The sequence below is a fragment of the Pararge aegeria genome, chromosome 4 (genome assembly GCF_905163445.1).
Source record: "Pararge aegeria chromosome 4, ilParAegt1.1, whole genome shotgun sequence".
In the NCBI taxonomy this organism is placed as follows: domain Eukaryota; kingdom Metazoa; phylum Arthropoda; class Insecta; order Lepidoptera; family Nymphalidae; genus Pararge; species Pararge aegeria.
In genome coordinates, this window is record NC_053183.1 from 12520224 (window position 1) to 12547779 (window position 27556).

General features: G+C 35.2%; 1 protein-coding gene across 1 annotated transcript; it reads left to right on the forward strand.

Moving 5' to 3' along the window:
• Positions 1-1233: 1233 nt before the first annotated feature.
• On the forward strand, positions 1234-25968 carry LOC120637610 (UDP-glucose:glycoprotein glucosyltransferase). Its single transcript, XM_039909492.1, has 28 exons — positions 1234-1683; positions 2225-2478; positions 2815-2994; positions 3575-3765; positions 5214-5418; positions 5774-5987; positions 7493-7713; positions 8412-8621; positions 9015-9194; positions 9412-9608; positions 9971-10086; positions 10813-10961; positions 11402-11587; positions 12146-12324; positions 12418-12503; positions 12769-12926; positions 13059-13198; positions 14576-14785; positions 15961-16185; positions 16882-17055; positions 18205-18382; positions 19217-19399; positions 19631-19734; positions 20630-20796; positions 21637-21758; positions 22787-22927; positions 23303-23354; positions 24155-25968. The coding sequence occupies exons 1-28, from the start codon at positions 1434-1436 to the stop codon at positions 24181-24183; spliced, it is 4701 nt and encodes a 1566-aa protein (XP_039765426.1). The 5' UTR covers positions 1234-1433; the 3' UTR covers positions 24184-25968.
• Positions 25969-27556: the final 1588 nt, after the last annotated feature.

The window sequence follows — 27556 nt, forward strand, 5'->3', positions numbered from 1 at the left end:
ACATTATGAAATAAAAAACGACAAATAATAACTAGCCAGGGAATAAAAGAGACAGAGATTACAGACATTGAACTGAATCTGTATTGAAGTATGTAAGAAATAGTATGACAGGAAGATTCACACAACCCAGTGACACCTTCGTCCACCGATTCGTCCAAAAAGCTCTAAATCTTGGGTTTATCGAAACCATATTATTACCATTTCTTTTACTTTTTGTGTCTTCGTGACATGACATGACAATCGACTCCAATATGTCCGTATCTGTGGACTCCAAGATCCACGATTAATTAAATTTGTCAAGCAAGTCTACCAAACCTATGGTTATCTCTTTCTGTCTTTTAAAAATACGATTATGCTGGAAAGGTCTAACAGTATTGTCTATATTTTAGTTCTAAACCATGTATTTAATTATTATCCGTCGTCATTAGATATATATTCATATCTACTATGGAGGGTAGAGGTAAGGAGAGTCATCTGTGTATATGAAAAAGTGTCGTCAAAATGTATTAAATTAGGATGGCGCCACATTTGCATCAGGGTAACTCTTAAAAGAAGCTTATTTTGCTATACTCCGCGAAAAGCAGGAGAATCTGTGTGGTGTAATTTATAATTTCTTAACAATTATTCATTGTAAAGTCAACATCTCCTGATGATGCTCCGGTTTCGGAGCGAAACGTGCGTAGAGGGTATATTGCCGAAGATCTGTTTGGTGTGGGGTATAAGGATTGAAGAAATTATAAATTACACCACACAGATTCTCCTGCTTTTCGCGGAGTATAGCAAATTAAGCTTAATTTTGATAAGATATCATGGATTTCCGCAAAGTAACGCCTGCTTCTATCCAATACTTAAATGAAGCGCCAAATATAAATATTGTTAGAGTAGGCTTGAAAAATATACAAGGAAGTATGGAGATACAAGGAAGTAAGTTTATATTTACCACAATATTTTGTACAACGTAAGTTGTTGAAATTCTCAATAATTAACTACTTTAGTCGATAATGACATTAAATTTTTTAACTCGGCATACTTCAATTCATCTACGATTGCTACATTCATACCATACCCTGTGCATCCACCAGTGCCATTGTGGAGGATTTTTGAACTGTTATTTAGCGCATACACTGGACACTTTTTCAACTTTTCTCCCATATAAGATGACTCTCCTTACCTCTACCCTCCATAATATCTACCAACGAGCTACCGACAATCATTAATCTGTGCTAGCGACGATTACCCGTTGCCGTGTTAAACTGTCATTGGCGAAATTATTTTGTATGAAATTTATGCAGATAACTTCATTTTGAAGTTATTTAAAATAGGAAATATTGAATAAAAACGCAGTAGGATGACAAAATAATTGAAATAGTGTACTAGTTTTTAACATAGATTCATTTAATTTACGTTTATATGCACGGTTTTATTTAGTTAAAATGAAAACCACCGGTTTGAGGATTTTTATAATCGTATTAGCTCACACGTTTATTATTTGTGCCGGAGATAGTGATACTGCTAAACGAAATGAGAAGAAATCTAAAGGGGTAACTACTTTCGTAAGTGCTAAGTGGGAAGCTACCCCTCTTGTTTTGGAACTGGCTGAGTACATGTCTGCTGAAAGTTCAGATTTGTTCTGGTCCTACTTTGATGGAATTACTTCTCTGAAATTCAGTTTAAGTGATCTGGGTAAGCAAAGATTTAATGTTTATTAAACTCTATTAAAATTACGTGTTTTCGTCTACAACTGCGCGTTGATTTTATTATGTAGTTGTGGGGAAATCATTCAATCCATCACCGGTCCACTACAGGGACGTGTCTCCACTCGGAATGCAAGCAGTGCGCATTGGTAGACATCTCACACCTTTGAATAATTTTTTTTCACCTACACACACGCCCAACTCTGAATAGTTAGAGGTGTGTCCTGGGGATTGAAATCAGTTCCCGCAAAAGGGTGGCTGACGTGTAAGCCACTAAGCTATCACCACTAGACTCCAATATATTCATAGAAAATTAAGGGTTTATGCTTTAATTGAATAATGGTGTTTCTGTACGCTAAATGTAATCTATTCATCCTTTTATGTGTGACTAGGTGTATTGTTAATTAAAGATTAGTTGGTTTAAAACATTTAATTACAATATTTATAGCAACTGTCTAAAAAAATTGTCTTTGTATAGCAAGCATAAATGTATTACCATTGAAATACTTATATATATATTCATATTGCAGAAACTGACAAGCAAGTATATGATGCATGCATTGGTGTAGCTAGTACACTGCTGGTCCCTGCGCAGTTGCGCATGGCTAAGCTTGCCCTGTCTATGCATCTGACTTCTCCTACTGTAAGGATGTTTGACCAGATAGCTACACAAAACGGAGCTAAAGTATTAGACTGTGACAGTTTTGTTTCTATTGCATCAAAGAAGATTTGTGATAATGATGGTTTAAGGGATATACTTAAATCTATACAGCAATACAATGCAGTAAGTATAGCCTATATTCTAAGATGTGAAAATCAACTCAACAATGTTCTACTCAAAAAAGCAAGTAGTTGTTTATAAAATTAAAAAAAATCACTAAACCTAATTTGGCAAAAATAATCAACAAATTTGATTTTTATGAAAATGTATTGTTTTAAGTACAGCTGTTTTTAAACTGACATTCCATAAAACAATGTTTGTCCTTTGAATAGTATTTATTAGTCTTTGAATTTAAACATTAGTAAACCCTACTAACTATATGTATTAGTATATAATTAAATAATTAATATTAATATTTTTGAGTTTATATGTTGCAATCCTATTACTTTTTTATTTAAGGAGGAACACAAATTGGAGACCTACTTATTAGATCATTCATATCCTAGTAGTGATAATAAGAGTCTAACTGCTATTCTGTATGGAGAACTTGGCACCAAGGATTTCATAGCAAAACATAAGATACTGGCAGGGTATGCTGATAAAGGATTAATCAACTATGTTGTAAGATGGAATGTTAAAGTAAGTTCACTTGATATTTTTTCTATTCATACTTTTCTCTAGGATAATATTTTTAGCTCATAAATTATTATACAGAATGAAAAAGTTGTTAATAAATGTGTACATGAGAAAGAAGTGAATTTACTATTACTATTAATTATCAAATTCCATATTCTTGTATACTTACATTGTATCTTCTCGAGTTTAATCTCAAAGATAGTTGAAATTATGCATCAAGGTTGGATTGGGTCTAATCAGCTTGTATTCAGTCATTATTGGTCCAACCCCAGTTACAATCAGGGACTGAACCAAGCTTAGATTTATTTTCCTCTTGCTTGAACTTTATTTAGTAAATAATGAGCAATTTAGCCAATTGTTATATCATCCAGACAAACTTCACAAAGTCTTTCTTTCTTTCTTTTATCTGCCATATTTACAGTTCCAAAGAAACTAAGTAACTATAAACACAGCAACATTTGGCAAGGCATGCAAGGAGGAAAGAACGTAAGTCTCAGGTGCCTGCACACTGGCACCAACACCCTTAAAGCCGGAACAGTAAGTGGCAGTAATGAACATTACTATAGCAAACTCTAATTTACAGCCTAGAGGCAAACCCAAACTACGTTTATCTGGATATGGCGTGGAATTGCAATTAAAAAGTACTGAATACAAAAGTCAGGATGACACAACACCTAAAGAATCTGATGGAGATGACACTTCATCACCGTCTGAAGAAGAAGATGAAAATGATCCTCAGAACCAAATTGATGGATTTAATTTTGGCAAGCTTAAGTAAGTTATTGTATATAGTCAGTGAGATGTTATTATTTTATCAACCCACCCTGTATTTTTGATGCTGCGAACAGGCAGAACCATTTATGATAAAACTAATAGAACTATTTATGTATTATATATCTTTATCTCTTTTAGTCACTGTATGGGAAGAGTTGGTTTCATTGTAGTATCCCTCTTATAGAAAATTGTTGACTATAAGGATAATAACATCTCTGAATATATTTATTCACCAATGATGAGTAATATATAGAGCCCTCAGATGTTAAGTATACAGATAAAATGTACATAAAAATGCAAATTGCGGCTCTGAGAAGTTGAAATAACATTCCGGAAGCTCTCAAATTTGAGTACGAAAGAAATAACTGATACAAATAGAATACAGAGATATAATACATAGACATGCACAGATATAGTATAAATACCAAATGTATAACTATAATGCATAAATACATATGGGGAGGCACGGGTGTATATCCACACAGGGATGGGATATCACACAGAATATTGTGTGGAAGAGAATTCCATAGACGCGCGGCAAGAACTGCAAATGACTGCGAAAAAGTAGTGTTATAAGTGGGCACTTTCAACACCCTCACAGTAACACACCGTACATTTTGTTCAGTTTAGAGATACATGTGCAACACAATATATACTTGTAATAAAACTGTAATTGGTTTAATTCACTACATTGTCTGTCTGTCTGTATCTGGGCCGCACATAACGCTGAAATTACTGAATGAATTCAAAGGAAACTTCGCACGATTTGAGGTCATACTATTATTGATAGGAACTAAGACCGATGGACACCAAATTATTTTCCAAACTTCCAAAGATGGGCACACCACCACATCCATTTACAGATTTGGGTCAACATTGCTTACTCAGAGCTAAGAACTAATATGTAGTGCTGCTGTTTAGCCACAGCAAGGGCTGTTATGTTATATGGAATATAAAGTATATTAAATTATAAGTTGGGAATATAAGGAAGTAGGTCCTCAGGACGGGAATTTGCGATTGGGAATGTTGAGTTATTGTATCTCTTACATTTTAGTTGTTGAAATATGTTCGAATACTATCTGTTCTTAATGTCATCATCATATAAATCCATTACCGACCTACTACAGGGCACGGGTCTCCTCCCACAATAAGAAGAGGCTAAGGCTGTAGTCCATCACCGTGGACTTACACATACATTGTAGACTTATCATAGGTATCATAGGTTTGTATATTTGGCATTTTCAGTACGATAGAAAACACTTTTAGCTTCTGATTTATTGAGGTAGGGTTAGACTATGTGGTAGTACGTTGCGTCCCGTAATTTACGCGGGCGAAGCATGAGGGCACATCTAGTAAGCTCAAATAATGATACGAACGAACTAAAAGATATTGTACTTGTATTAATTATTCTATGAAGTTCGTTATTTACAGTCATTTATTTCTTTTAGAAACTTATTTCCTGCTCTACGCACGCCCTTGGAGCGCTTCCGACGGCACTTATCTGAAATTAGCGAGGAGCTGGCCCCGCTCAAAGTTTGGCAAATGCAGGGATTGAGTATGCAGGCAGCTGCCGCGGTTATTGATGCACACGATTCTGGTGGCGATGAATCGCTTAAAGTGCTCACTTCTATTGCTCAAAATTTTCCTATGCAGGCAAGTTGCAATGCTATATTTGCTTATACATATATTTATTTTTTTCATTTGTGCTGGTAGTTTTCGGAACGCAGTACCTAAAACTAAGTAGGTCGAAACAATAATCTAATGATTTTTTCAAAATATAAGATCCGAAAATCTTTTGATTACATTGAAAGTACATGGTTGCCTGCAATAAATTGTCTCGCAATCACTTAACACACATACGTTTCCGATGAAATTCTGTTGGAGTTCCCTCTTTACTTGAGCCCATACTCTCAATGAGTATAAAAGAAGTCGACTCACAATGACTATACAAAGAAGCCGATACACAAGTTAGTAGAAGAGGTATTAATGCTACTTTTATTTGTTCTAGACAAAATCACTGATCCACGTGAACGTCCCGCGATCATTCCGCGACGAGGTTCTATATAACCAGGACATATGGGCGTCGTCTTTAGGGCTCCGGCCTGCTGAGCCTTTACTCCTTGTGTCGGGAGCTCAGTACGACGCGGAAGAGGTCGATGTAATGGCTCTGTTAGCTGCTCTCAGAGAGGACATTGGACCGATGAACACATTGCACGCTATAGGTATGCATCAGTCAACTCCAACTAGGACTTAAAGTATGTCTACGTAAGTTTAGAACTTTGATATAAAACTGAGGAGAGGTAGCGATTTTCTACAAAGGCTTGGGGTGTACATTTCATGACTATATTTTTTCTTACCAAGAAAAATAGTACGTCAACAAGTTTAAAGTGTCAAAATATTAGTGTCATCAAACTGCTGCACAACAAAACAAACCTGTTACTAGCGTTGCTTTTAAAGCTGAATATGGCAAGCCTAAATATTAATCCTAGAAAAATCCTATTATAATATTTTTTTATGAAAAAATATATATATAAAAATCTTGGGTATGAATTGCTCCAACTTCATAGCTCAACATTTACTCGACTGTGAGATTGTGATAACAAAAAAAAGAATGTATGAACGCTTCATCAGTGCCTGTGTGTGGATAAAACATTTTTGAACTTGAATTGTTTTGCTGCATATCATTAATGACATGAAAGATAAAAAATCAATGAAGCCTGACTGAAACCTGTTGCCCTGCCACAATAAAACAACCTTTAGAAGTCCACTGCGAAGTCCACTGTCTGGTGATTATTATAAAAGTTAAGCTTAATTTGCTTTACTCCGCGAAAAGCAGGAGAATCTGTATGGTGTCATTTACAATTTCTTTAATCCTTATACTTCACATCAAATAGATCTTCCTCAACGGTACATTGCACGCACTACAGACGTTTCGCTCCGAAACCGGAGGATCCTCAGGAGATGTTGACTTTACGATGAATAATTGTTTACAAATATTGAAGAAATTGCGAATTACACCACTCAGATTCTCCTGCTTATCGCGGAGTATAGATAATGAAGCTTAATTTTCATAATATATAATGGAATTCCGCAAAATAACGCCTGCTTCTATCCAATGTCTGGTGATTGCAGTGGGATGGTAGCACAATGGAAACTGTTCTCGCTTATATGTCCGTTAGTCACGTCGTGTAAAAACTGCAGAACGTCTCTTTCAAGAAAAAAAATAACGTGTCCATCTTCCAAAGCACGGTAACAGGGAATAGGAGAAGTTTACTCTTGTTCATTATTACACATATATTATTTGTATATTTTTTCGCTAATGCGGGAGAAAAATGTCACCTGCACGGGTAGCATGGGCAGGAGACAACTATACCCCCGGGCGAAGGATAAAGAATTATCTTCTCCCACAGCTTCATCAACTCTCAGAGCACTGGCGCACAAGTCGGAATAACATCCAAATAATATATGTTTAATAAATAACGGGGGTAAACGTCTCCTATTCAATATTCCCGTGATTGAGCAGGTGGACACGTTAATTATAATTATATATATTAATTATATTGTTAGGGGACATAATCGGAGGATACAATTTTTATCTCCTGCCCGTGCTAGCCCAGTTGGCCATGCTAGCCGTGCAGAAAGAAAAGGGAAGTTGAATACTATATACGGTTCTGCAGTCACCACGGCACACATCATAATTAGATAAAAAATAATGTCTGCCTTTTAGGTTTATCAAAGAAGTTTATAAACAAGCTAATGTCGCTCGATGTGGGGGAAACATTCACTTGGGAAGAGTACGGACTAGATATCCGGGACACCGCGATCACGTGGCTTAACGATCTAGAGTCAGATGAAAGGTACAGACGCTGGCCTTCCTCCTTCATGGACCTGTTGCGTCCGACGTACCCTGGTATGCTGAGAAACTTGAGGAGAAACATCTATAATTATGTAAGTGCAGATCTTGTTGTATAGGAATTTTTTATATCAATTGTTTTTAAAAATTACTTTAAAAAAGTAACTTCAACCCAATACTGGAATGATGACTGAATACTGGAAGATGTCGCCGCATAGTTTTGTCCATTTTTATTCTTTATTTGTAGTGTCGGACCGAGTACTCGTTTATTACTCGGTATTCGGTATAACGCGACCTGTATACGAGAGGTACCTACTAAACTTGCGTAAATGACACTTGCGACATGTATACGAGACGTACTTAACTCGCATAAACGTTATTAGCTTCCCGTTTACGATACGTAGTAAACTTGCATAAAAATGCGAGTAACTCGGCCAGGTACTCTGTTTGTTTGTAACTCGGCCAAGTACTCTGTTTGTAACTCGGCCAAGTACTCTGTGCGAAAGTAGGCCGCAGTTTCGCCGGGTAAATCTCTGTACTTATTTACCAAAACTGCGGCGAAAAAAGTAATCGTTATATCTCTAGTTATTCGGTATTATTTTTTGTGCACTTCAATTATTTTCTATTTAACTGTAAGCTAGCTATAGTTTAAGTTATATTGATGGCTATCGACTCGTGTCTTCCGTAAAACGAAAGTGCATTCATTGATCAGGTCATTGTACGAGTATATAAATAATATTAGGATATATAAAATTATATTAATTCAGTCAGTAATTTATACATTTTCCATCAGGTAATAATAGTAGACCCAACATCACCTGCCTCAGGTCCTCCACTAAAACTAGGGGAAACATTACTAAGCCCCGCGACGCCGGTTCGTGTTGGTCTCGTATTAGCTCCTGGAAGCAGTGATCCCATACTTGGTTCTGCTATTCGAAGCGCTTTTAACTACGTAGCGCAGGACCGGAACTCAAACAAAGAGGCTTTCTATTTCGTCACTGAGGTATGTCCTATAAAATAATAATATTTTTAAGGAAATTTTCGAATGAATAGAATATCTTTATCTACTGGAATGTGGTACATATTTTGGTCTTATAAAATATATTTGTGACTATAACACTCAACTAATTCAATAGTATGCAAAAATTCTACAAAACTTGCGCAATCCTAATGACATGTCATTATTTTACGTAATTTATACCAAAATAAAAATAATGAAATTAAAAATGAAAAACAAATAAAATCACAATAAACTCATAAACATGCATGTAAAATACTATAAGGTAAGTATAATACTGTTAGCTTTTTGGTGTAGAATAAATTGTATTAAATAAAAAATCAAAAAAATAGATAGTGTACCCCTAACTTATGGTAATGGAATGGTATAACTTTACAGCTTCTCCACTCCGTCAAAGACGAAACTCTAAATTTGGAATACGTTAAGAAACATTTGAAGAAATACGCAAGTGCCGACGCGAACCTTGACGACATTATATCGGAAGACTCTGAGTACAACTTCGGAAATCAGTTGGCTGAAGAATTCGTTTCCAAACTTGGAACTAATAAGTACCCTCAGGTAAAAATAATTAAACAAACAAGTTTTTTCTTGATTCGTATCTGCCTTTTGTGATGAATGTGTGTGTATATCCACTTAGTTACCTAAATGTAATTATAGCATTTATGTTATGAAATCACATTTCATCATTTAAAAACAATGCAATCTGCATTCTCATAATATTCATGTCTCTAGGATGTCTGTGTTTATTTTAATAAGTAATTGTCTGACCGTGCAGGTGTTAATAAACGGTGTCCCGCTATGGGACGACAGCGCAACACCAGTGACGTCATCAGTGGAGTTACTCGAGGAAGCGCTTGTAACGGCTCTGGCAAGACACACAGGCCGACTGCAGCGTGCTGTGTTTCGCGGTGAACTGTCTGACTCTGATGACGCTCTAGATTTTCTTATGAAACAACCTCACATAATGCCTCGGTAAGTAATAATTACAGTATTGAAGCTTTACTACTATTTTTACTCTGATTATGTTAGTAAGAATTTTATTTGTCACGCACAAACTTACTTGCATTATATGCAATTTACTTTAGGAACATTTAAACTAACTCTCTGTACCAACTTAAAGTATAATGTATCCAAAACAACAAAACCGGTTCGATGGACCATAAAACCATACACCTTAAGTGTTGCTGTCTTAAACAAAACATGATTACTACGACATAAATAACAGTGTTCACATATATTAAAAGTGAACTACTAGATATGCAGGCTTAATAGAAGCGCAGTCCTTTTCAAAAATGTTCCATATAGTGAATCATGTCAGTTTTCCAACTTTTTAGGTTAAATCGTCGAGTGCTTGCCTCTGAACCGACTCAATACTTGGACCTATCTGGAGTTCCGTCATCGACAGAGCTATTTACTGAGGATAAGGTCCATCGCCTTATACATTTAACTGGTATGATTGTTTTGTTATTATTTATGGTGTATTTTTCTATTCGATCATTATCGAATAGAAAAATACAACAAATTTAAGGAAGATTGATCGATTATTGTTATAACTTATATTCTGCAAAATAAAAAATAGAAACAGAGTTTTATAAATTCTTCACGAATAAAAGGTAGAGAATCTCTGAAACGTCAAGAGGGTCTATTTGTAGTGACTCCACCACCCGTTAGAAAGGAAGGAAAAAAACTGTCAAAATTCAGCAGTTGTTCTTTTGCAACAAACAACTGTAATTTAACATTAATTTTTCTATCTTGTGGGAGGTTAAAGCAGAGCCCATTTCAAGCAACCTTGTCACTAAGATATTCATCAATTTTGTTGTAACCTTAAGGTATATGAAATCGCTTATCCGAGAAGACTAAGGAGTTATGTTAGAAGGCATCTTAAATAACATAATCGTTTCACATATAACTTACATAAAACACATAACTACTTATTTAACTAACTTAATGGTTGAAACAACATCGCAGTGCGAATCGAAAATAAAATTTTATTAGAATTATTTTATTTCTTTTAGTTTTTAAAATATTGTAAATGTAGTTTTTTAATTTTTAATTTTAATATTGTTTTTAATTTTTTCTATTATTTGCATTTTTAATTTGATCTAAGTTAGTTTTTTTTTTATTAGATTTTTGTCATTTATTAATATAGTTATTATTAAAATTATCGCTTTTACAGGGCGCGATGCGTTGGCGACAGCTTTGCCAATATTGCAATATTTCACGAAACCAGGCAAACCTGAGAAAATTATTCAAACTATTTGGGTCGCAGGTGATTTGAATGTCAAGGAATCGAGAGATTTGTTAAAAAACGCTTTGTCATTTATGGTATGTGTATATTTGTGATTTCTACAAAATTTCCCATACTTTAAATCAATAGAATTTTGCACTTGAATAACATCTTTAGTTCCTTTATTGAATATACTGGACTAAAAAAATGTTTATTTGCGACTAACGAATGATTGTCCATTAAAATATTGTTTTTTTTTTTTCAAAGTTTGCACTTGTAAGTTTTTCTTTAAACTTTTCTCATTTATTTATGCTAAGAAAACTTTCCGTACAAGGGTATGCCAACTGTTTATTATTTTTTTGGTCAAGCAACTGATAGACGTCATTAAAACACTTTCAATGATCGGATTATTTTTGCGAGAAAGTTTCTGCATAGGTGTAATGAAATTTAATATCTAGTAGCATAGTCTATTACGTGGGCTAACTCTTTGTCCGTCCCTAAATTATCCTCATGATATTTTATGTTTGAATTTTTTTAGAGAGAATCAGGTGGTACTCGAGTAGCGTTCATACCAAATGTAGACGGCACGTCGAATGTAGATCAGTCGCTTAACAAAGTTGTGTTGGCTGCACTTACTACATTGGAATCAGTGAAAGCCACCAAGTATGTAACGCAACTACTGGATGACGAAGGCTGTCATGAGAGACATGACTGCGATATCATGGTAAGTGACATCGTGGTAATCTTACCAGTTCAGGGTCGATTATCAATTTCAAGGCAATGACGGTAACTTAATTGAAATACATTTATTAAAAAACATATGTATATAAATTAGAATTTTAAACTAACATATCCATTCATAACTGAATTCTTATTAATTTTATATAAATTATAGAAGAATTATCACTATAATGGTTGAAAATGTTGATTTTGTGACTTTGACTATCTGGTTATATGCACATCCTAAGAAAATAAATAAATACGTAATTAAGCTAATTTTTTTACCATGGATGTGATAGGTGGTTCAGAAGTACGAGAAAAGGCAACCTAGTCGTTTGTAACTTTCCGTTAAAGCTAATTTATAAAAATAGAGCGATTCTATTTGTGGCTTTAAAACACATCCCTAAAATTTTACCTTCGCTGAACCCTTTTACGCCAAAATTAAGCTATCAAAACGACGTAGGTACTCCCAATTGGTGGGCGTCACGTATTTTTCGCTATGCGTTTTTGCATAAATTTGATGGAATGCCACCTTATTTTCATACTAAAAATGTTCTAATAGCCCGAGATAGTCCCAGCGCTGAACAAGTATGCGTGGGTACTGAAAGCGTCTCGCGTGCTGTGTGCGCGCAGTTTACGGCTCCGTGTGGGCGACCGCGCCGTCGTACATAACTCGCGGATCATCGGACCTTTCACACAAGGAGAGGTATTCTCTACAGATGACTTTGTTCTGCTCGAAAGGTGAGTTTTTCATTACACTTACACATAATTAGTGACGATTAGACGCATTCGATGCGGATAGGAAGATAAATAATTGCAAAAAAATAATTTTAGGTATAGCAACCAAGTTTACGGGGAGAAATTGTCTGAGGTTTTTGCCAAAAAGAAGATATCCACCAATGAAGTTTCATATGATGATGGTAAGACATGTTTTATGTAATTAAATTAAAGTCTTTTATATCATTTAAAAATAAGGTTGAAAATATTGCTTTATTTTTTTTTGTAATCGGGGCAGATTAATTACTTTAATTTGCTAATTTCGTATCACACAAACTAGTATGACTGTAGTAACTATTTCCTACAGTACTGCCTTATATTATTAATTTAACAAGATAGTAAATATCTTTAAACTTAAAATAATTCAGTATAAAATCAGGAATATAATTGTTACATCGTTGTCCATAGATGATGTGGATGAGTTATCGACGGAAAGTTATATGAAAGTGATATCAGTGTTGGCGGCTCGTAGCCCTCGCGTGCGTACGCCTTTGCCCAATGGACTGCGTACCGAACACTCAGTAATCGAGCTACCGCCTCTCTATGAGGATGAAGCTGCTGTCGAGGTAAGTTTTCATAAAACATTATTGCAAATGGTGCTTATTTATTTAAAGATTTTGCGTTGCGTTTTTTTCGTCATAAAATAACTATTCCGACGTTATGCTGCGATTATTAATGACGCCCTAATTGTATGGCAGATAGTAGCGGTGGTGGACCCGGCTTCAGCTCCAGCTCAACGCTTAGCACCCTTATTGTTGGTACTGCGCCGCGTGGTCAACTGTCGCCTTCAGTTGTTCCTCAACCCGCAAGACAAGAACTCCGACATGCCACTTAAGAGGTACCATTTTAGTTTCCATCTATTATTAACATATTGTGGACGCTAATATTAGGTTATAGTCAACCTACCTACTGGCCGCAGGGGTGAGCACAAAGCTCTTACAAGGGGGAGGTCTCGAGTTTTTCTCACCCGGCCCAGACAATTGGTGATTTTATAATTTCGAATTTATTGGGCCAAATCCTCCCACCAGATGAGGCGGTTAGTTACCACCCCATCAACAAAGATTTGTCGCCAAAAGATTTACCGTTACTGTACAATGTCCCCGTTGTTAGATACCGTTTAGGTGTATCGGTTTAATATAAGTTGTACCTCTAATAGGTCAGACTGTTACCATACTACCACTGAGATTGTAGTCAAATCCTAACTTGTAGTTTTTTAGGTTTTTCATTTCAATCACATGAACGATTTAGCAATCAAATAAATAATTACTTCGAAAGGTAAGTATCATTATGCATCTGGAGGATATTATTAAATGTGCACTTTAATATAGTATTTTTAGTTTTCTTGATATAAAAAACTGCAATTTCTCGATAATTGGCGATAATAGTATTTAAGTAACCTCTGAACTTATTGCTTTACATTATCATAACAACCCAGTACCGGTCCACTACAGGGCAGTGGCGTGCACTTCATACATGCACAAAAGCACTGCCTACCCTAAAATTGATATACAGCTCCTATAGAAGGAGATTTTTTGCCGTTTTATCCAATTTTCCTGGTAATACCCTGGTAAGAAACCCAGTGCACGCCACTGCTACAGGGCATGGGTCTCCTCCCAATATGAGAATGGGTTAAGGCCATAGTCCACCACGCTGGCCCAGTGCGGATCGGTGGACTACAAACTCATTTGAGATCATTATGGAGAACTCTCAGGAATGCAGGTTTCCTAACGATGTTTTTTCCTTCACCTTTAATGCAAGTGATATTTTAATTGCTTAAAATACACAGAAAAGGTCCTCCCCCCCCCCATAAGTGAATTCGAACATATTGCTTTACATGCATTTAACTTTTCCCATACCCTGTTATGAAATTTAAATACAACGATAAAAGTATGATCATTGATAGGTGCTTCTTAACTTTTTACTTCGTCACGGTTACTAAATTCTTAAGTGTCCATTCATGCATTCCGAATCTGGAGGATTATTGTATTTATTATAAACAAGAAGAATATTAGTTAAGAATTTAGATGAAATTAAGAAGTCTTTTTTTTGTTAAGAGAATGAATTTTGATGCTGTTATATCTAATATTAAAGATTATCTATTTATTGGAAAACATACTTAATAGGTAAAGTAAAAGTTTGCGTTAGTGACACACTTTCTAAGCGTTCTTTGTGAAATCGATGTGCATGAAAGTTTTATCGTTTAGAGTTCCCACAGCTTCTACCGCTATGTGCTAGAGCCGGAGCTACAATTCAACGCAAACGGGGCTCAAACGGCGGGCGCAATAGCTCGTTTCTCACGTCTGCCTCACGCTCCATTACTGTCTTTGGATCTGAGGACGCCGACGAACTGGCTTGTCGAATGTGTCAAGTCCGTATACGATCTCGACAACATACGGCTGGCCGACGTCGACTCACTTGTGCACAGGTAATTACTACTAGTTTTATTATTTATTTTGTAGTTTTTCTTATATCAACCTGGCCCACGCACGGGTCTCCTTCCACAATGAATAGGTTTTAAGGCCGTAGTCCACCACTCTGGCTCATTGCGGATTGGTGAATTCCACACGCCTTTTAGAACATTATGGAAAAACCATTGAAGCAAGTGATAGTTTTAAAGCTTGAAACAAACATAACTTAGAAAAGTTAGAGTTACGTGCTGTGTCCTAACCAGTAGGATATCACCAATTCTGAGTTTCAAAATTTTCGACTGAGTTGATATTTTCGAGACCTGCGGATGAAATGATTTATGTATACTTTGAAATTTCTCATGGTATTACTAATTTCGGTTTTGAGAACGTCGACAAAATGGCTTGTCGAAAAAGTCAATTGTTAAGTCCGCCTACGACCCAGACAACATACGCTTGGCTGACGTCGACTTATTTCGTTCATTAAACGAAGGGAAAACGAAGCGTTTATTAAACTTTTCGCGTTGTGTGGTTGGAATGGTTGATGATTTATAAATATTACGTAACTTTCTAGGGTATAATTTGGTTAGACCGTCAAGTTTTTGTTGAGTCGCTTAGGTACCAAGAGCACTTTTCCCTACCTATGATGATAAGAGTCTGATACCGTTGGTGGAACTTGGGCCCTGCAATTCAAATTTACTACCCAAACTTATGTCTACAACCGAAAAAATGAGTTGATAAATGACCCAAAATCTAGATCACGTGTTTGTGGAAGGTATAAAATCAGTGTTTCTTGTATTAAACTGTTACTACTACTGTTACTGAACCCATTTTCCGCTAATATAATAAATAAACATAGCTAAGAAACAAACAGACAGACAAACAAACAGTGTGCCTGTTTGGTTGTATATTACCTATGTTTGCTCTTACAACTTCACCGATCTTGAAGTTTGGAACAAATAAGATGCAAGCTATATATAAGATTCTTTTGGTATTCATTAAAAGGGCGATGATATGAAGCTGATGTTCTCATGATATTAAAAAAAATATTTGTTACATTTGTACAAAAGCTATTTATTCCGGGGAAAAGAACATGTTTATGAAAACGCGGAATTGATGAAAACGCGCCAACAATTAGTATTTTTGTATTTTTTTTTAGCCATTAAGAATGTATTAAAAGTTGATTAATCCGTAGCGAATTCGAGCTCGAGTACCTGTTACTGGAAGGACACGCGTGGGATACAGCACTGAGTACTCCTCCGCGAGGGTTGCAGCTGATTCTCGGCACGCGGACCAAACCGGAGACCATGGACACCATAGTGATGGCAAACCTCGGCTACTTCCAGCTCAAAGCCAACCCTGGCGCCTGGATAATGCGCTTGAGGCCAGGACGCTCGGATGATATTTATGAGATTCTTGGGTGAGTTAAGTTTTTATAAGACGACTAAATATAATAACAGGATTTTGAAAAAAATGTAAAACAATATTGCTTCACAATGCATTGGTTTATAGGAAAGTTATTATGAAGGAAACCTCAAACCATAACGTGATCATTGTGATATTTTTTATGCGAAATAACCACGTAACATATATAGGAACAGTTCGAAATAAGTTTCTTATTTTTTTAGTTAATTCCTCCTTTGTTTGAGGAGGTTAATAAAAGCGAATTAGACTTTTTAAAGCTATAAACTAATTTTTATTTCTTTTATGTTTTTCTATTTGTATGGAATTAAATCTTGATATTTGGGTAACACCTAGTTTAGTAAGATATATTTTTAAGAACTCACAGAACTTACTAGGGAAGTAATTCTTGCAAAATATAAATAGCACTAATTATAAGCAAGCATTTACAGTTTTTTATTAAGTATACTTTTATATTTCATAATGTATCCTGCTAATTAAGTAAGAGTTAATTCAGTAAAAAAATGTTAAGTATATATGCACGCAATGTGACACCTAGTTCTCCGTTGTCAATTACAATTTTGCAATAAAATATAATGTGCCTTTCTTTGGTCTGGTAGCAATCCAATGTCAGAAAGTTTCGAAATCGGGTCAAGTGGTAGTTTTTTATATGAGGGGGAAAATACTTGTTGAATAACTGAAAGGATTTTTACAGTCACGAAAACACAGACACGCCGGCAGGTAGCGACGATATCCAGGTTCTGATGAGCTCGTTCCGAAGCCACGTGATCAAATTGCGTGTGAGCAAAAAAGCAGACAAGCAACATCTCGATTTGCTCGTAGAAAACGACGAGAAGAATGCTGGAGGAATATGGAACTCTATTGCAAGGTACCTACCTCTTTTATAGGCGGTAACGTTATTTTCTATATTAAATGATATTACTTGTCGGTTTCCTGTTAACCTGATGATAGTAGAAAATACAATTTAAGATTTCAGGGTTCTACTCTATTATAGTACCTTTGTTTGAGGACAATTATTTATTTTGTTTCATATTTAATTTATTATATTATTTTTAAGTAATATAACTTAATATTTGTATTGGTAGTTACTTATTCATTTATTTGTCTTTTGTAAAATAAAAAATAAAAATAATAAATTTATTTTGTGGGTACATATACCCATAAAATAAATTTATTATTTTTATTTTTTATATGTGCACCACCAAACTATTTTCTGTATTTGCTTTCTTCGCCTTTGGTTGCCTGGAAGAAATCGCTATGAGAGCGATAAGGCCGCCGAATTGTATACGTTGTTTTGTTGAACTTTCCTTTTTTTATGTACTTTTTGTGGTCTGCAATAAAAGTATTTTCATTCATTTATTCATAGTACCTGCCATAACGTGGTAACGCTCGACGTGAGAAGATCGAGTAATAACTATCTATTGTGAAAATTTATTGATCTTTCCGGCAATTAAAAATACAGCTGTCTATATTTTCTTCGTATCATTACCGACATATTTAACGAGTAGTGAACCTTGAGTGGCAAATTGGACATTGAGTTTCAAGGACGCTGGAAAGGAGACATCATGTCGATAAAGGCAGCGTTCCTTCGACCTCAAGCAAGTCGCTGGGAGCCGCTGGAAACAATGGGCTCAAGACCATGGATTTTAGAAATCGCTACAAAATACTTACATATTCAGCAGTGGACGTCAATTTGACGGCCCATTGGCGCAGTTTGCAGCGACCCTGCTTTCTGAGTCCAAGGCCGTGGGTTCTATTCCCACTACTGGAAAATGTTTATGTGATGAGCATGAATGTTTTTCAGCGTCTGGGTGTTTATATGTATATTCTAAGTATTTATGTATATTATTTATAAAAAATATTCATCAGTCATCTTAGTACCCATAACACAAGCTACGCTTAAATTGGGGCTAGATGGCGATGTGTGTATTGTCGTAGTATATTTAATTGGTTAATATGATAATGATGAAGCTATCGTATCATATTGTCATAAATTAATAGTGTAATATTGTCTTAGTTCATTCGGCGGCGGTGAAGAAATTGAGTCTCAGGACGAAACTATCAATGTGTTCTCGGTTGCGTCGGGACATCTCTACGAACGTTTTCTGCGTATTATGATGTTGTCAGTGCTGAAGAACACGAAGTCCCCTGTGAAATTCTGGTTCCTTAAGAACTATCTCAGTCCCTCGCTTAAGGTAAGTTTGCATTTTCTTCGCTTTCGAGTATCGAAGAGCGAGAGAAGTCTATATAGCAGCAAAGCTCGTCAATTTTGTTTAGTTTAGAGTATGTATTCAACACAATTGGCGTCATTGGTAAACATATTAATTATTTGCCGCCTGATGTGTCCCATCCATTGTTAGGGGAAGGCCTCCCATTACTTCTTTCAAGTATCACGATCTGTATATATGCTTGGCCAGTATTTTAAATGCGCGTAGAGTCGGGCCAGCAATGCCTTTCTTTTTTGTAAGACCCATTGTAAGGATTATATTGGATTTATAAGGGGAATAAGTCTAATTTAGGATGATATTTTTGGAAGGTGCACTGCAGGGCGTTAAGGATATTTACGGAAAATATCCTTAACGCCCTTTTCCGGTAAAATATATTACAAATAACTAACGAAATCGGATTTATAAATAAAATAAATCTAAAACAATCGAAAGAATTATCCCACATTATTATTATTTTTTGTATATATTAAAGGTATTTGCAATAATCTATCACGCTATTATTTGTTAAATAATATTACCTTTAAAACACTCTTTATTTTTAAAATGAGAAATCATTATACATGACTATTGCCAGTCGTGTAGATGGGATTGAATTTATCAAAAAATAAATGAAATATGAAATGATTTGTATCATTCATACTTCCACACTAATACATATTATAAATGCAAAAGGACAATACAAAGTAAATACAATCGGAGCAATTGAATACTTCCGAACGCCATCGTGTGCTAGAAGATACTGTCTATGACTATTAATAATTATAAATTGATGTCATTACATTGTAAGAAAATTAATTTTAGGACATCTTACCGTACATGGCGCAAGAGTACGGTTTTGAGTACGAGTTAGTGCAGTACCAGTGGCCGCGCTGGCTGCAGCGACAAAAGGACCGCCAGCGCACCATCTGGGGCTACAAGATACTCTTCCTTGACGTGCTCTTCCCGCTGCACGTCAAGAAAATCATCTTCGTAGACGCTGACCAGGTAGGCACATTTATATTTTTAAAACGAAGCGATTTAGCGTTCCGGTACGATGTCGCATAGAAATCGTGTAGGAGTTTAATAATATAACGAAGCTGACTTGTAGTGGAATAATAAAAAAAAAAGATTAAACAATTAAATGATTTGTTCTTCTTTAATAGAAATATGTAGTCGTTATTTTCTTCTCTAATCTTTGCATACCCTCTTGTATGCCAAAAATAAATATTTTTACAGATTGTACGTGCAGATTTGAAGGAGTTGGTAGATCTAGACTTGGGCGGGGCTCCCTATGGATATACGCCATTCTGTGAAAGCAGAAAGGAAATGGAAGGATTCAGGTACGATGTATACAAATACGATGTTCGACTACTACAGAGATTTTTTGTAGTTTATAGCCTTTGAAGATATTTAAGACCAATGACCGGAAGTAAAAAGTACGTAATGCGTTACCGAAACGATATCGGGAGCTACACTGATACGGATCTACGACAAAGCGATTAATCTTAATGGGTTACAATGTACCTCATAGGTTCTGGAGGCAAGGCTATAGAAGGAATCCCTTACAAGGTCTTAGCTATCAGTGCGTTATAGTGCATTCGAAGCGTTTTCCAACCTTATTGGCACAGAATTTAGAACATACAGAACCCTCATTCAGCCGTTATTGTATGCAGTGCATTGTGTCCAAAAACAGTGAAAAAGCCCCGACCACGTCTCATTTCGCACGTCAATGTGGCTAGCTCACAAACACTTTCCATTTTCTCATTTTATTGTTAACGTTCGGAACATTTGAGTTTCGACACATCCCAGGCGCAACGGTTAGCGCTGTGAATTTAAGTAGGAGGTCTCGGGTTTGGTTCCCGGCATTATATTTGGCGGGAATTTTTTAATTTCTCAATTTTCTCTGGTCTGGTCTGGTGGAAGGCTTTGGCCGTGGCTAGTTACCACCCTACCGACAAAAACGTGCCGCTAAGCGATTTAGTGTTGTGTTAGTGTTGATTTAGCGGTGCGATGTAGCCTAGAAACCGATTAGGGGTATGACGATCATACTCCCTAACAGGATAGCCCGATTTGACTGCATCATCATTTACCACCAGGTGAGATCGCAGTCAAGGGCTAACTTGTAGTAAAATAAAAAAATAAACACATTCTTATTTGATTAAAATTTATCAGACTGTTTTGTTCAGATCTCTTAAACTGCCTGGTATCGTATATGTATATTCGATTATCCCATAGGTTCTGGAAGCAAGGCTATTGGAGGAATCACTTACAAGGTCGTAGCTATCATATCAGCGCGTTATACGTGGTCGATTTGAAGCGTTTCCGACGCATCGCTGCCGGCGATCGACTACGTGGGCAGTATCAGGCGCTCAGCCAGGATCCTAACAGCTTGTCTAATTTAGGTAAGTGCATTTTACAATCTTCACACTATTTTAGCGATAAGGCCTACTTTACCTGTGTGTTTTATTTAGTGTTTTTCTTTGTTTATATTTTTATTTCTGTTAGGTGTACAATAAAGTGTATTTTCATTTTATTTCATTTCATTCATTAAACAGATTTTCTTATGAGAAGTACTATTTTCTTTAAGAAAAGACTGTATGACTAACGCCTCTTACAGCATTTTGCGACCAGTTAGCAGATACGGTTTTAATGTTTTATAAAGCGAGACAGTTGCTTATATGAATTTAAATTCGGGCGTCTAATCACAAAAACTCTTGCTTGTGATCGAAATTCTGCGATTAGATACACCGTTTACAGAAACTTCACTCTGTTATATTGCTTTGTCTGCTCAAGATTATCCACTTGACGTATTACAGATTCAATGAAGAAAGTTCAATTTTACCATTTAATTTTGAGATTAGATAAGCTAGTATGATTAATTAGAGCTTAACTTTATTATTATTATATTAAAAGATTTTCAAGAGATCGATGGAGGGGGTTGAATTTATAAACAGAGAATTTGTGACTAACTCAAACAAATTAAAAATTTGGGAAAGAATGTCTCTTCTTATATCCTGTTCAGCCATCGTCTTTGAAACCACTACTTTAACCGTAAATTCAGTGCTCGGGCTATTCTTTTCTCTTTCGCTCCCGCTAATTTAGCTTGTCTGTAGGACGAGATATCAATAGTATGTCAGCTACTTATCATAAAAAAAACTCTAAAACTAGTAACCCTGAAAAGCTCATATTGCGAGTCCCCATCCAGAAATTTCCGAACATAATAAACAAAGTTTTGTACACAGATCAGGACTTACCCAACAACATGATACATCAGGTGGCCATAAAATCTCTACCGCAAGAGTGGCTGTGGTGTGAAACATGGTGCGACGAAAACTCCAAGCAGTATGCCAAGACTATTGATTTGGTAAGATTTTACTTAGCTTATATACCAAAATTGACGTAAAGAAATAGATAAACGGAATTACGTAATCTCTTTTTAATGTTACGGCGATTGGCGCAGTGGGCAGCGACCCTGCTTTCTGAGTCCAAGGCCGTGGGTTCGATTCCCACAACTGGAAAATGTTTGTGTGATGAACATGAATGTTTTCCAGTGTCTGGTTGTTTATATGTATATTATAAGTTTTTATGTATATTGTTCATAAAAAATATTCATTAGTTATCTTAGTACCCATAACACAAGCTACGCTTACTTTGGGACTTGATGGCGGTGTGTGTATTGTCGTAGTATATTTATTTTTTTATTTAATGTTAATACTATGGTCGTAGGTAGTCTCTAATAACGTTCAAACACCTACCGTATTGGATAGAAGCAGGCGGTACTTTGAGGAAATCCATGATATATTAGGAAAATTAAGAGTTAGGTTAAGGAGATTTTGACAATAATTGTTAACAATTATACATTGTAAAGTCAACATCTTCTTAGGATTGATGAAATTATAATTACACCATACAGATTCTCCTGCTTTTCGCGGACTATAGCATATTAAGCTGAATTTGCCTAATATAAAAACCTACCGGTTTAAAGTTTTATTAAATAAAAAAGAAAGTCATTCGATTCAGTGTACATAAATCGTTTGCAAAGAATACAGAAATAATTTAAAAGATTGATTATGAGTATATTAAGCTTGCATAAGTCATGCCAACCAATGCATAAGTTTAAACAATGTGTTAAACCCCATCTTTTGCAGCGAGGTTATACAATTTAATGAAACCTGGCTCCGCGTTCATCTCATACAAGATAAAAAAATAAATGTTAACTACTAGTTAATCTTGAAATACAGCAACCGCTGAGTTTCTTCGACTATGTATTATCTGTCTTTCGAACCGGTGGTAGAGTCACTACAAACATTCAGACTTGACGTTACAAATATGCTTGTAGAGGAAGCCTTATTGAAATAAATGAATTTTAAATTTGAATTATTACCTTCACAGTGCAACAACCCTTTGACAAAAGAGGCGAAATTGTCCGCTGCGATGCGAATCGTACCAGAGTGGCGTACTTACGATGAAGAGGTTAAGGCGCTGCAAGCTCGCGTACGTCGTGGCCTGTACCAGCACGCGGATCACGAACAGGTGTGTTATAACAGTGCGCGCGATCTGAGTTCACCGGCCAGATATTAGTCCCTAGACGCTGTGTTGATATCATCAGTCTAAATTTTTTTTAAGGGGTAGATAAATTCTCAATTCTCATGAATTGGAAAGTATGATATTTACGATGTCGCTTTCTATAAGCATGAAAGTTTAAAACGCTTTCAAGAATTTTCAAATTTTAATATGTTTTTATCTCAACTTCTAACATCTCCATTCTCACAACTTCATATTTTTATATTCTTCATGATCAAAAATTCTAATAATCTGTTTGAAATTTGTAACCTTAATCGCTCCCATACAACCAAATAAAACTGTTTTTGTACGATATAAAATATTAATCGACATTTATGTGTGTAGGAAATTGAAAATACGGATCACGAAGATGTTGCTGTGACACAAAGTTCCTCAGGTAAATATAAAAATAATACACAGAATGTAGCGCAGTATGTAGCTCTGCGCATTATTTTCAACTCATTAATTTTTAAAACGAGTTAGCACATTTCAACATCATTGATGATTTTCATGCGTTACGGTAGCATACCATCTAATAAATGCCACATCACACGCTCTACAATGTCTTTTTACAATACCTTTTAATTTATATTACCTACGTAAAGGTATTATAGACATTGACATTGACAGCCGAGTGGCGCAGTGGGCAGCGACCCTGCTTTCTGAGTCCAAGGCCGTGGGTTCGATTCCCACAACTGGAAAATGTTGGTGTGATGAACATGAATGTTTTTCAGTGTCTGGGTGTTTATCTGTATATTATAAGTATTTATGTGTATTATATTCATAAAAATATTAATCAGCTATCCTAGTACCCATAACACAAGCTACGCTTACTTTGGGGCTAGATGGTGATGTGTGTATTGTCGTAGTATATTTATTTTATTTATTTATTTATTTATTTATTATGTTTGTAATGTAATGTGAATATTTAAAAACATCCCGTATCCGTTAAAATTAATGCACTTACTTTTATTGCTATCTCGCTTCGATAAATGATAGTGTCCCTTTCACTCGCTTAACCCCTCGATACACTCAGAATTGTAGACGGCGCCCGTGACATTGCAATTAACTATTGGCGGAGTAGTTGTTTAAAAAAGAGGTCAATTAACTCCAAACGCATCTCACAAAAACCATCAACATTGTCGAGGTGAAGAAACATTTTGCGAAATCTAATAAAAACTTTAAAATTTTTTTCAGGTAAAGACCGCGAACACACCGAGTTATGATGCAATTTCAATGTGATGTAATAAATGAATTTTTTGTTATTCCAATTTTGGTAGTATGTTTATAAGTGAGTGTAGTGCGAGTGAACCGTGAAAAATCGAGTAAGTGCTCATATAAGTCTTCAATATGACAAGTCCAAAGTGGTCCTAAAAATATCAACATGGATTTTTTTAGCAAAGGAGTGGATCGGAAACCTGCAGGAATAAATATTAGTAACTATATTGTCCAATAGTTATAAGTAATACAATTGTAAGAGGTTGCTCATTGATCATTGATCGTAAACTGCCCATTAAACGAAGTCCTGCAATTAACCTTCGGTTTAAAAACAAAAATTATGTTTGGTTGGTTTATTTTAATTGAAATTTATTTATATTTTAAGTCCATATTCAATATTTAATTTTGATGTAAATGAAATGTCTGGTCTGTGTGGGAGGCTTCGGCGATGACTACTTGTAGTGGAATGAAAAAAAAAAAAAAATATATATATAAGCAACATAAGTAACCTCTCTAGTCATCGTCTTGCTTACCCCAAAATGCATATATATGCATATAGTTTCACTATATGTTTCAAGTTGTTATGTTAATAACATTAAATAACATCTTACACAAACGCATCTCTGGCTATTTCTGCATGCATTCTCTACAAAAGATCTATACCCAGCAGTGGATTTAAATCGGTTGAAGCGATGATGTTAAGGTCCTATTAACTGATTTCAATGGAAGGAGCTCCTATTCGAACAGCAGGGAATCAATGTTTATTTGCAATAGTTCAGTAAATTGTATTATTTTAATATTTACTTTCTTGTAAATAAAAATTAAAGTTTTTATTAATCCAGATTTTTTTTCATGAAAAGGATATTGTCTCGTCCTGTTGACTCGTTCGTCTGTTAGTAACCACCATTCTGATGCTCTAAAAAAATTTATGTGTGATTAATATTTTATCATGAATAATATTGGGACCCTTTTTATAGGTTGTTTGCAGTTTAGATTTTTGTAAATATTAACTCGTGCAATTACATTCGTCCTATCTCAAACTGTCATAGAATGTTAGTATTTCTCCCAGTGGCATGGACCAAACTTTTCGTTGTTTTTCTTTATGCTTCAGCTAAAAGTTTAGTCATTACTTTTAAAGGGTCTATCAATGCTCAGTAATAAGGGAAGTGCCGACAGTTATCTTTCTGTACACATATTAGTGCCCTATGTATAAGTTTCAAAGTATATAGTATTGTATAATTTGACAACTCCATGACAGATTTGCTTAATTCTGGTATTAGATTTGAATTATGCTATTCACGTAGTACTAAAGACTTCATAGCAAGCAGAACCAGTGTTTTTAGTTATGGTTCGAAATTTTGACAGCAAAAACTAGATGTCAGAAAAGTTTTAAAATCAATTGGATATCAACGACAGGCAGGTATGTCAACCCTCATATATAAACTGAAATGATTCCAAAACATATTGACACACGTTCTGCCAGTGAAATCCTACTGATTTTAAAGTGATTCTGACAGCAGCAGCAATCGAAGATTCTATTAAGGATGAATAAGTTGATGCCTTAAATTTTTCGGTCTTCCCTGACGAAACGGGCCTGACCGTGATATGCCTGGATAGACCATATTATGTGATTCATACATGTAACTGTATGTTGGTATGTGAATTAGATAGAGTTTAAACAATTTTTTTTTTTTAAAAATTCTCTTAAGCCATAATTTCTCCGTGTACGACACTATCATTTTGTAGATTTTTAATTTTAATGTGAGAATATTAAATCGAAACTAATGCTGTTATTATTTTTAATTATTATGATATTATGTTAGTCTTTTTCATAGTGATATCAATTTGCCTTAAATTATACCTCTAATGGATCTCAAAACTCCCTAAGTTTGGAGGTACCTCAGAAAATATCCTGCATAAAAATACTTGTCATAATATCGTTTTATTCTATACTTTAATAGAAATAATTCAGCTCACAAGCTACACTATATGAAATAAAAGAATAAACATGTCTGATCAATAAACTGTTTTCCTTTTCGTTAAATCTTTCGAGCTGCCTTGTTGGTTACTATGTTCAACTACGAATCTCGAGGTTCGTCGGATTAGGAATGTTAGATATTGTTTTTTCTGTTAAAGAATTTTGACTACAAGTCCGGAGTAGGAAATTGGCGGTGTCATACCCCGTTCCTCGCAGAGCATAAGCCGTCCCGGTTATGCCGAATCGATGCGGATGATGATATTAAAGCCCACTGCTGGGGTCTCGCCTCTCATAGGAGAGAGAAGTTTAAGACCCACCACGCTGCTCCATTGCGGTATGGTAGGCTTTAACGACTTACACACAAGTAAGTGGGACGGCTTAAAATGCTCTGCGAATGATCTTAATGTTAACCTTCCTCATCAGCTGTAGGCATACAGGTTGAATAAAACTAACAATATAATGTGTTTTAAGTACAGATTTATTTACAACATCAGACAATATTATTACAATTTATTATAACTTTCTACTCTTTAATCTAATAGTACATTAATTTCTACGCGTTGTTCAACGGCTAAACCGAATTATTAATATCATTAGTGTTAATATTAAATATAGCGCTACAGCTATCAACTATGATACATTTAGAATAATTTAAAACCTTAAATACATAGTATTAAAATATCTAATCATCAAGTGCAAGGGGCACTTTCTATTTATGCTACATACATTTATTGTCACAATAAAAACTACTACGTAATATTACTATCCAATTAATTTCGAAATATTCTTCTCAGAATAATGCTTAACGATTGTTTATGAAACGAGATGCCTTAATTTTATGGGGTTTTTATTTTACTCCAAAATACAGATTGCTTATTACTCCAAAAATTGAGATAATATGGATGATAAACGAGAGCGAAATACTAATTATTGGCTGACTATTCCTAAATCTCCGAAACGAAGTCTTTTCTATTAAGAACAATACAATAGTCATAAGAACTCAAAATTTTGCAGAACGATTCCATTAAGGATGAAATAGGTTGATAGTCAGATGTCTTTTAGGTTAGAGATACCAGAATTCTCATTATTTTTCGCAGCGCAAAGATTCTTAGTTTCACGGGAAAATTTAAAGTTTTTGCGCGAAACTGTTAGTATCTAAAAATTAAAATTAATATTTTTAATATTTAATATACGAAGCTAGTAAATAAATAAGGAGACAATTTTTACATCGATTTGCTTACATTATGACTAGTCTGTAAATTGTACGCGCAAAAAATGATTTTAATTTTTTTGGATGGGTATCATTCTGCCTCCAAAAGATTGGTTTCATCTCACCTAAGATGTTGAGGAATAAAGTACCTGCTAATCAGATTATTGTAACATAACACGATGAAATTACTATC